The 11,610-nt window shown below is 42.9% G+C and overlaps 1 protein-coding gene across 5 annotated transcripts; it reads left to right on the top strand.

The window, feature by feature from the left end:
* The first annotated feature begins 1,843 nt into the window (after positions 1-1,843).
* On the top strand, positions 1,844-9,477 carry LOC111851648 (aquaporin-4). 5 transcript variants are annotated; one of them, XM_072713509.1, is made up of 6 exons: positions 1,844-2,441; positions 3,097-3,236; positions 4,290-4,707; positions 5,760-5,924; positions 6,987-7,067; positions 8,679-9,477. In XM_072713509.1, the coding sequence occupies exons 2-6, from the start codon at positions 3,127-3,129 to the stop codon at positions 8,943-8,945; spliced, it is 1,041 nt and encodes a 346-aa protein (XP_072569610.1). In that variant the 5' UTR covers positions 1,844-2,441; positions 3,097-3,126; the 3' UTR covers positions 8,946-9,477. The 5 variants fall into 5 exon arrangements, with proteins under 5 accessions (XP_072569610.1, XP_023682506.2, XP_023682507.2 ...); XM_023826738.2 differs by lacking the exon at positions 1,844-2,441 and having other exon boundaries at positions 2,476-3,236; positions 8,679-8,927; positions 9,015-9,477; XM_023826739.2 differs by lacking the exon at positions 1,844-2,441 and adding an exon at positions 3,424-3,491 and having other exon boundaries at positions 2,476-3,236.
* Positions 9,478-11,610: the final 2,133 nt, after the last annotated feature.

Here is an 11,610-nt window from a genome sequence, read left to right as displayed (position 1 = left end):
AGTCGATATCTCTCAACTTCACGCACAAGCTCAGGCTCCTTCCCCACCAGAGAGGTGACATTCCACATCCCGAAAGACAGTTTTGTCAGCTGGGGATCGCACCGCCAGGGCCTCCCTTGGCCGCCACCCGATTCACAATGCACCGAACCCCTGACATTCCCCTTGCGGGTGGTGGGCCCACCTGGGGACAGTCCCGCGTGCCTCTTTCGGGCAATGCCCAGCCGGGCCCCACGAGCCAAGGCCGGGCCACCAGGCACTCAACAACGGGCCCTTTCCCCAGACCCTAGACCGGGTGACGGAAACGAGACTTTGATCGAATGCTTTATCATAGGGTTCTTTCGGATTGCTCTTTGTCTGGCCCCTCCCCTGGGACCTTTTTGCCTTGGGAGACCCTACCAGGGGCTATTGCCCCCGACAACATAGCCCCCAGGGTCAATGAGGCATGCAAACCCCTCCACCACAATAAGGTGGCAATCCAAGTTATTCTCCCCCTGTAATGCAGGGTTCCCCAAATCTGGTCCTTGTGGGCCAGTTTGCCACACAGTTTACTAATACAATGTAATAATAATACATTTTATTTATAAAGCGCTTTTACATGAACTCAGAGATGTTTTTGCAGGCAACAGTTTGCAGATTTTCATGCTCAAACACACCTTACTCTGCTTACTAGCCAATGAACAGGTTTAATAGTCATGTTCAAGCAGGGAGATCTGTGAGTGTGTTCCAAACTAGCCCTCCAGGACTTGAATTGAGGAACCCTGCTGGTATACCTAGATCTCGGCATTAGTCTTTGGTACTGTGACATAGTTTTATAAGATTAAAGTCTGAATGACAGCAGTTGTACCCAGACCAGCAGCCTATTTTCAAGTAATTTTTCCTTCTGCCCTGGTCTGTTACCCTCAGTCATGGTTGTTTCAGTACCTGGCCCCCGGTGAGTTACTGCAGGAACTGACAGTGCTATAAAACACACATACAATTGGCTGCGGCAACAGACTCGGGTGACTCGAGCAAGTCTCTGGGCTGAATCAGTTGAAAGGCTTTCCATCAGAAATGCCAGTGACATCTTAGTGCTACCTTGTCAGAGTACACAAACACGTTCCACTGTGTTACAGAATAAGGAGTAAATTCAATGTATCATGTCTCATAGTCAAAATACATTATGACAGGTTGTGTCTTGAAAAGGACAAAAACACCTATTAGGGTAGATCTTCAATCTTGAATACTGTACTTATAACATTTCTGAATCAGTAGGCCTACTTTATGCACTTAGATACATTTTAGGAGATGTGCAGAAGGAATTCAGGATTCTGACAAATAAACACACACATTGTGAAGGTTAAATATAGCCTACATGTAGCCTGTGCTTTTTATTGCATACACCACATTTTTTTAATTCAGACATACCTCAGCAGGATACCGATACAAAATAGGTCTAAGAATCGTCTTTCAGAAGGCACTTCTGTAATCCTTAAAGTCTCAAGTACTTGTTACTCGTTGTCTATAAATGCCTACGGCTTATCGGCTTATCCCAGCTGATGCTCGTCTGAGATCTGAAATAGGGAATAAATCAGAGGTGTGACCAGAACATCATGTGTGGGTGGGCATTTGGCGTCCATCCATTCCCATTTTTGTAGGGGGGTCAAATAATAATAACAACTTCGTTTTATATAAAAATATAAAAGCAAAAATTATGGCATAAATCATAACCCATTGTTCAATAAAAATTAACAGAGGCAATGGAACTTTTATTATTTTTGTGATTGTGTAATCAAATAACTTAAGGAAAAGTCCCTCCTCCCCACCTTCGTGATTTTGACCACGCAGAGCCAGTTCATTGACTGCAAGGAACTGAACGGCCTCCCCAATGCTTTTCACATAATATCTATTCTTTTCTATCTGGGTTGTACCCAGTAGTTGAACTATGCTTTCACCCGTCTCTGCCCGGCGCCGATACTCTTGCCATGCAGACATGGCTCTGACGTGCGGGATACTAGACGCGTGTTTGTGGAAGCCACCGTCTTTTTCTAGAGCTTTTTTCCAATTAGTGTAGCCATGTTTGGTGAATATGTCCTCGCGGTCCGAATTGGAAACACTAAATTTGCGGCAGGCAAAGCAAAAGCTGGCATCACGGACAACAGAATATTCAAGCCATGGTCGAGACTGATACCAGCTTGCACTAAAACATCTGAGTGTCTTTCCGAATGCGCGCTTGGGATAATGAATTAAAATGGGATGGGATGGCCTATCCATATTTAAATCAGGCAGACCGGACTGTATATTTTGTTGAAGGCAGAGGTTTGGAGTAGCCGACACGGGCGCAGAGCTGGAGGATTGTGTAGGAGTTTCAGTTCCCGACGTGGGTGCGCTATGCTCCGTGTTGGTAGCAGCGGTGCTGGGCTCAACCGTGGAGCCAGCAGCTTGCGGAGGGACAGAGGTTGAAGGTATGGACTTTTTAATAAGCCATCTATGCATAGCTTTTGCCATTACCAACCAGAACATAAAAGAAGAATGGAGCGTATACGCTATTTTAATTAAAGATTGCGGTCAACAGTTTCAAAACGTGCTGCAAAATGCGTAGCGAAGTGAACCGTGAGCAGCACGTGCATATCTAGTGGAGGAGGCACTGACGGATACGCCCCTAATTCAAACGGGCCAATTGGAAAGCAACTCAGTTTTGAAAATCAAATGTTTTCATTGGACAGACAGAGTATTTCGCAGGGTGGGCACGGCTTGTCTCTGGGGGGGCAGTGCCCACCCCAGCCCCCCCGTGGTCACGCCTCCGGAATAAATAGAGAGAATAAGCAAACAAACAAATAAATGATTAAATGACGCGCGTTACTAATTCCCCGTATATATTGCTTAAAGTTGTGATAATACGTATACATTATAATCATAATGAATGTTACATTTCACAGTAATGGATCAGGTGATCTTCTAATTGCCTCTGAAATTAGCGCATAATTACCCGGCTTGTGATGCTGAGTTTTACGTAAAGATGTTCTTGTTTATTTGGGTATTGTGGTGGAGTGGGGTGGCAGCCGATTTAACTCGGTAGTTTCACGAGTCACCTTATCCCCTTATTCCCTGTCTGGAAAGAAGCGACCGGCGTGAGCTTCCCCCTCTCACATGCCCTCCGTTCCAGGGGCGCGCATATTAAAGCCCCCCAGGTCATCCTCACGGTTTCATTTATCTGCCAAATGCGCATCAAAAACGACTCAACCGCCAGCGGCTCCGCTGTAAGTAGAGACTTCAAGGGGAAAAAGACGAGAGTTTAAAGTATGCCCACTTCTGTATTTATATATATATAATATTTTTGCACCAGATACTTAATGGGTGAGATCATTATAGTGTCGTGCGGTCTAGCGTAGAGGTAGTTCATTCTGATAAGTGACTGACAGCCCACAAATCATCCGACCATCACAGATAAACGGTATGAGGGGAGAGTATGCGCAAGTAATATTGGAAAAAACCAAAGCGTGTGGTTGTTGCGGGTAAGTTTCACACCATTTACAATGTACGTTATGTGCACTCAAGTCTAAATCGGTAGTGTGGTAGTGTACTGTCTGTCATTTTTAAGTTAGTGAGATACATAATGCATAGTGCCTCATGTTGAGTTAGAGATATGATTAAACCCTGTAGATGTTAGCAAAATCAACAACTACTCGTCTACACTTATTTCAAAATTAACCTAAAATAGAAGCAGTTTCTTCTTTAGCTAGTCTTTAGCAACACCTCCAAAATACCTGGAAAACATAGAAAATGTCAATGTGAAATAAAACAAATATACATCTGATAGTAATTCACTAGATGCCTTTGATTTTGACGGCCACTTGACTTAATTCCATCTATATTTCTTGATCTTAGCTTGGTGCTGGAGCTTTTGCAGTCTTCTTGCAGTCACTGCTCTTTTTTGCGCAAAGATCTTTGTTTGTCAGCTTATAAAGAACCATTTGTTTCCAGGCTCTCGGAAATCCTCTCACATTTGCCGCAGTGCAGCGCTTTTTGTGAGCGCTGTACAAGCCACTCAGATGCAATTGATTTCCATGAAAATACACTGAAGCCTTAGCGAGGCGCCCGATAATGCGAGGCATCTAACTGGAGGAGACTCAAGCAGAATGTTCATTACGGACTTTATTCACTGTCTACCCAGAGCAGAAATACTCAGGCACCACTGCAAAACTTTTGCTTAATTCACACATGATGAAGAAACAGGTGTGCCATTAACCGTGCGCACTCCGGCAGCGCTCTGCAATTAAATAAAAAGTTTTTATTTGCTGCAATTTGACCAGGAGGTGCTTACCACTGTGGAAGCGTGAAAGTGTAATGGCGGCATTTAAAGGCATCTGGACTCAGGAGTTCTGGCGGGCGGTCTCTGCGGAGTTCCTGGCCACCCTGATCTTCATCCTACTCAGCCTTGGCTCCACAATAAACTGGGGGGCTGGCAAGGAGAAGCCACCCCCCCCGGACCTGGTGCTTATCTCACTCTGCTTCGGCCTGAGCATCTCCACTATGGTTCATTGCTTCGGGCACATCAGTGGGGCCCATATCAATCCAGCCGTAACGGCGGCCATGGTCTGTACTAGGAAGCTCAGCTTGTCCAAGGCTGTCTTCTACCTGGCAGCCCAGTGCCTGGGAGCGGTTGTCGGGGCTGGAATCCTTCTCATGGTGACGCCCAGTTCTGTGAGAGGTGGCCTTGGAGTAACCGTGGTAAGATGTGAAGGATTTCCCCATAGAGCAGCAGTAGCTTCATTCCTGTGACAGTCTGGCTAATTTCCTGCTTTCTTTTCACGGCTCAGAATTAGGCACAACATGAGAACTGCAAAGTTATTGAAAAAGCCGATAATCTGAAAGCAACAAAGACCCCCTTTTCCCAAAAAAAAAATATATATATATTTTTAGCTAAATTCTCAAAGGAGCAGGGGAGGATAGATATTTAGCATCTATAACAAAAAGAGCAGCAGCCAAATGCCACTGCTGGGTGTCTGTTTGGTTATGTTTGGATCTCTAGTTAGCAATGTTTGGAAAAAGCAGAGTCTAACCATTTTTAAAACACCAAGCAGTTACTGCTGAACATTTTCAGCAGCGACTGTGAACTGATGACTTCAAAAGGTCATTCATTTTCCAGCGTTAAAGTTTTCCTGAACTCCACTTGTGCTGATTCGCAATGACTGTAGAATACATAACATTGACACCTAGGACCAAATTCATCCCTGCCTTTATACCATGATATAACTGGAAGTCAAAGTTCATACAGTAGGACACGCAAATATAAATTTACTCTACAATAAATGAAATAGCTTATATATGAGTGAGTAAGCAAAGATTTCAGCTGAAAAAAATAAAACTTAGAAAATGTGAATTAATGTAATGTAATTGTTAATGTAATTAATGAAACATACATTCATGCTGGATTAATTTCAGTATTACAAGACTTTTAATCAGAGGTGGAGATTTCAGGTTCAGAGAGTATTAATCCGGACCAAGATTTTGTTTCAACCAACCGGTTGAGTATAAAGAGTCACAGTCACAGAGTACTTAACTAGTTGGTTGAAATAAAATCTTGGTCTGAATTTGTACTCTCTGGACCTGAAATCTCCACCTCTGCTCTTAATTAAAAAGAAAAATCAAAAAGATTGACATCAGTCAGAAGACACTTTATGAATGAAATGACCTCATTTTATTATATATTTTATTGATGACATAGTGTGTTTGGTGCCTGTGACTGTACTGATGAACAGCATCTTTGCTGTTCTCTCCAGGTAAATTCCAGCATCTCGCTGGGTCACGCCCTAGTGGTGGAGCTCCTGATCACCTTTGAGCTGGTCTTCACCATTTTTGCTACATGTGACCCCAGACGTGTCGAGCTCAAGGGCTCGGTTGCCTTGGCCACCGGCTTTGCTGTCTCCATTGGACACCTCTTTGCTGTAAGTAGTCTGATGCCATTGGAGGTCGTGTCAAACAATCTGGTGCAATAGAACCCTGGTAGGCACCTAAACTAGGGACATGCAGTACTGTGAAAAAGTCTCAGACTGTCAAGGAAAATGATGATTAAATGATCTTCGTGTTTGTGTAAAACTATGATATTATGCATGTGTTGGCTTAACCATTTCAAAACCTCTCATAAAATCACCCCAGTATTTCCAGCAACCATCCAATACACCCATGTGTTTTTTGACTTGACCACTAGCAGACCTCATATTGCTAATGATAAGGTTGGGTATGAGTTGTATGAGTTCTTATATCTTCCACCTTAAAAAACCCTAGAATCACCACAGACATAAACAGAATGATGTTGAACCTCGCAGCTGTTAAAACGTCTCCATCAGAAAGTGCAGCTTTGCTCATACACACTTGCTCCCCTTCAGCTAGATAGAGGTATTCCCCCTCACCCTCCATTGGTTTAGCCCACTGTTAAATGATGTCATGTCCATGGCAACGGACCCTGTGGATCACAGCCTGTCACTTCAAGTGAGCGTTTGAAATCAACACAGAGCAGCTCTCAGTTTCCACAGCCGAGGCTGCGGGGGCGAGACTGGCACCTCAGTCCGGCTGCTTTCTGGAATTTCACAAAAACAGTCAACAGAATACAGAGACAGTTATGTAATTTTCATTTATCGGAATTCCACACCAAATCCAGCTTATTGTAGTTATAGCTCTGCAGACAGGCATTTGATAGTTATTCTCTTGTGTGTTTGTCAGTTGTGAAGGACAGACAACTTATATTAAAGCAACAACAGAAGCACATCAACAATCGTGTCAGGTTTCCTAGCAACAGGAGAATAATATATTAAGAGAATGAGTAGGTTTGCTGCAGAATTGGAGGGTTTACTCTTAAATGGATGAGACTCCTTTTGGAGGTCAATACATGTCAATACTGCTTATCCACTGGTTTGCAATACATATTCCACACAGAAATCGAAACTATTGGAGAAGTTGTACCAGAATTTCACCCACTAATTGTTGTCCTGTGGTTTCACTAATTACAGATCCCTTATACTGGAGCCAGTATGAACCCGGCCCGGTCTTTTGGACCTGCTGTTGTGACCTGGAACTGGGAAAACCACTGGGTATGGCAGAACCACAGGGTCAATGTGCTCACGGCCAGATTCAGCCCAAGTGTGGCCTGGGGCCCGGAGATGCAATGTGAAGTGGCTGTAAGCTGAGGTTGTGGTCACTGGCTATCTTGGCAGTGCAAAACATTAATTCCAGACATACAAAAGCGAGATTATTAATGGTTTCTCAGACTAGAATCATTGTACAATGGTATAAAAATGACGTGTCCTTGGGGCTTTACATCTGTGCAACCTTGTACCCAAACTGTAGTACCCAAACACATACTCAGAAAAATGATATGTGTATATATCTACATATACACCACCAGTCAAAAGGTTTTACACACCACAGGTTTTTACCACTTCCATTTATTTCATAAACTGCAGATTGTTTTATTCTTGTTAAGCACCGGAAAGTTGAGTGAACTATAAATGAAAATAGAAGTCAAATAAAACAAATTTCCTTTATAACAAAGAAAGAGTATGTAACAGTGCATGACTGACGTCCCATTAACTGGTTGTGTGGTGATGGCATAGTCCAATTCTAGGCTGTCCTTTAACTTTAAATGCACTAGTTGACTGTTTCATCCCATGAAACAGAGCAGTATTTAATGTCCCTTGCATAAAAGAATGCCTTGAATTTTCTCTGCTAGAGGAGGTTACTTTGATGAATCAAAGATATAATATTTTCTTGCTAATAAAGGTACTCAGTCGGTGAACATTTATTTCTTATTATTTGGCAAGAATATTCAGTGTATTTTAAATAGATGTTACGTGAGTGACACTATGACTTCAAAATCTTAGTGTGTGCAAAAACTTTTGACTGTGTGTGTGTGTGTGTACTTGTATATATAATTTTGCATGTGCGATATGCTTTTGTTGTTATAATAGGAATGTGAAAAGCTGATATGTGATTTTATAGGAATTCTCGAAAGATGTATCAAAACCAGCACTGATGCATCAATGGTTGGTAAGATTATTGAATAAACATAGTAAACAAATAAATGATTTTAGCACATTCAGTGGAGAATCCAAGCCAGCGAGTCCGTAAGACGATTTAGAGATTGACTGAGCAAAGTAGGGCCTCACCAAACGTAAACATTTGTCTGACAGATGTTTCATCTTGACAGCATTAGTGATGCCAGTGTTTATACAGAGCTTGTGCAGCGTGATGTTTGAGCAGGAGAAATTGTTTTGAGGGCTCTTTGGAAGTGTTGATGGTGGAGAAATCACTGCCTTATGTGCAACAACAAGAAGGGGCCCAATGCACCTCGAGTTCCTCCCTGGGAGGCCCCGGCCTCCTACAACAGGATCTGTGAAGCTTCTTTGTAGCACATGGCCCACATAAATTCCCAAAGCCGACTCAACACGCTCATCTCAGGGAGACTGGCATCAAAGTTTCATCAACCCAGATCTTGGCGACGCCCCGATGTTTTATGCATCAAAGGTCTGAGAAAACGGGAGTTACAAAACTGAGGTGAAGTGTGTCAGCATGCAGGTGCTCCAAACAGGCTGGCTTTTCCCCCTTATTGTTTTGACTCAGATAGCAAAGAAGAGGGGGGGTAGCTCGAGGTAGCACGGAAGTGGGCTTTTGAAAAATAATGTGCCGTGTGGCTGTGTCTACAGGTATACTGGATGGGCCCGGTCATGGGTGGGGTGGTGGCAGCCGCCCTCTATGATTATATCTACTGCCCCGACAAGGAGCTCAAGAAGCACATGAAGGAAATGCTGTCAATGGTGCCCTACACGCCCACCAAGTACAAGGAGGCAGAAGACAGCCGATACCCAAGAGACTTGGACGAGCTGGTCATTAAGCCGGGACCCTTCCACGTGATCGATGTAGCTGAGAGGACGGACAGGGACCCCGCCCGGGAGGTACTGTCCTCTGTATGACTAGCACGTGACGTTGAAAAAGGAAAGCAGGCCGTGACCTTTGACCCCCACCTCGTGTCCGCCCTCAAGGAGACATACCTCTGCTAGGACTCGACGTAAGAGGACCATCCTCAGCTGCGCAGCTTCACCTTCATAGGAAGCCACTGACCTTCATTTACAGAAGCCACCAAGATGACTAAAAATCAACATAGCCAACATCTGACATAAGCAGGGGCGTATCCCGGGGCCGGGGCCACAGGGGTACTGACTCCAGTTGAAAGTTGATTGGCCCTCAGTATGCCCTATCCCCTTTCACTCACTGATTCTAAACGTATCATTGGCTAATGATGAGGTTGGCCCCTCCGTGTGAATTATGGTCCCTCTCATGTCCACCACCTTAAAAAAATTCTAAAATAAAAGTAACATTCCCTTTCTTATTGAGGGTTTAATTAGCAATGTAATTACACTATGCTTTTAAAATAAGGTTTTTATATGCAAAACTTTCTATAATGTGGTTCTTCCTTTTTAGTGTATGTTTTTTCAAAATCCTCTTTAAAATTGCATCAGAAAATATGCTTATGCGAATTTGTTTTTAACAGATGTAACAATCGTTTTTTTTTTGTAAACACTTGCATATTTGTATATAGCAGAATATATTTTAATTGATTAATTCAAATTTAATGGTTTTCATTCTGTACCTCTGAATTCTTTCTTTCGCAACTGAAAGTCCAAGTTCATTCTTTTACCCATTTTTACATATACTTTGATGTATCATTATGAAAATCAGTTTCCATTGCTTGCACATTTGCTATAGCAACTTTAACGGCAGGTTTAATCATCTTGTGATTTTCAAGATGAATTAGATATCTTGTTAAGTCAATTATGGGCCTGTGGTCACTGGTCACCACCCCATTTGCAGAATTTGGAACATTCTGACCCTGGAGAATTTCATATTATGGTTATAACACAGCTAAATTATATTTATCAATTCTGATAAAAATGTCATGTGTTTTGGTTACGTGTATGAAATATATAACATAATACACGATTCATTATATAAATATTTTTTAATACATGTATCATTCGTAATGCCTTGTAATTTTCTGTCGTAAGGCTTCTTTTTGCCTTACATTTTATTCCGTTAAAAATCGGTTTCTCAAAGCGGAGCCGGTCCTTTCCCTCTCCCTGGTTATAGGCACTGACTGCATTGACCCGTCAGAAAGGCTATTATCCTGTGACTGTACGGTAGCCCGTAAATGGGACGGATCTCCTTTACACCGCGACAGGGTTGCCCCCTGTCGCCGGGCACCGTGCAGTCCGGGCATTGAGGAGGATGATCGATGACTTTGTTTCACGGTTGGCGCTGGCTTGCGGACTACGCGAAGAGGAAATTAATTCTCCCCTTTCTTTATTCCGCTCTTACAGACCGTTTTTATATGGTCTCACTCCATCACTGCGAACACAGTAACAAGTGGTGCTTTATTCTGCCCAGAATTTTGCGCGATTCTTCAAAATGATGAGTTGTTCCCTTGGGGTGGGATTTTGGGGCTGGGGGGGGGGGGGTATCCTTCCACAGACAGTTACTCAGCTGAATGCCATTTCTAGATTTTAAGGTAAGTATTACACGGAGATCGACCATTAGCCTACTTTTACGTGCAAGTTTTGATGGTATATGTGCAGTTAAGGCACACGCAACTAAACGGTTGGTACCTAGTAAGGTGATGGGCAACGCGGTGGTATATTTAACTAACTAGGCACAGGGTCAGTAGCCGACACCGGTCTGGGTGGCATATGAGAGCAGTCGCTTTGGGAGTGTTTACGCTAATGAAATATAAAGCTGTTTTTGCATGACTCTTTCAAGGTACGTGTAACTGAGGAAACGGAGGGTTAGGGAAGGTATTTCCATCTCATTCGAGGAGAAGATGCATCCCTAATGGAAACGTGCCTTAACCATTAACGTGCCAATTTAATTAAATTACAAATAAAATTACCATTTCCGATAAACCCTCGTCCACAAATCGGATGTGGGCAGGGCGCCAGAAACGCTGGAATAATCGTTTCCTTTCAACATTAAGTTGGGCTGTGAAGATGCTGGTTATAGACCCCTTTTATCTGGCCGATCCACAGACTACCCCCTAACCTTCACACACTGAGAATCTCTATAACCATAAGTGTTTTGTAATGTCAGGTGAGGAGGTTTTCCTGTCGTCCACCTCAAAAATTCATGCGCAAATGGCCGTTTTATAGTTTTTCATTATGCTAAACACATAAGGTTTGTATGATTTTATTCTTGTTTACGATGCTGAGGAATACGGTAAGAACCTGAAAATAGTGCCAAGGGTTTCTTAAACAGGACAATATTACCATCTAGTGGTAAGACTGAAGATATTCACTGCCTCTATTGCTATTAAATATTATTGTTAATTGCGAACAGGGTGGCTCAACGGTTAGCACTGTCGCATCGTACCTCCAGACTTGTGTATTTCTTACATCAGTAACATCAACAAATGGGTATTAATGTCTAATTCCAAAATTATTATTTTATCATTCCCTTCACAGAAATTCCTGTTAACTTTTATTTCCGTCTCACAAGCAAACTTTGCATCAAAACCACTACAGTGTGCATAAACACAGCAGTCAAAAAACATTTATACCTGTGCCTGTGTGGATAACTTTAATGGGCTGC

Source organism: Paramormyrops kingsleyae, chromosome 1 (genome assembly GCF_048594095.1).
Source record: "Paramormyrops kingsleyae isolate MSU_618 chromosome 1, PKINGS_0.4, whole genome shotgun sequence".
Lineage (NCBI taxonomy): Eukaryota > Metazoa > Chordata > Actinopteri > Osteoglossiformes > Mormyridae > Paramormyrops > Paramormyrops kingsleyae.
The sequence above is the reverse complement of the archived record's forward strand: the minus strand, read 5'-3'. Positions and strand labels throughout refer to the sequence as shown.

Coding starts and splice junctions, on each gene's coding strand:
- LOC111851648 (XM_072713509.1), top strand. CDS start 3,127: ATGCCCTCCGTTCCAGGGGCGCGCATATTAAAGCCCCCCAGGTCATCC. Junction 5,925..6,986: donor CCATTGGACACCTCTTTGCT/GTAAGTAGTCTG, acceptor CACTAATTACAG/ATCCCTTATACTGGAGCCAG. Junction 7,068..8,678: donor GGAACTGGGAAAACCACTGG/GTATGGCAGAAC, acceptor CTGTGTCTACAG/GTATACTGGATGGGCCCGGT.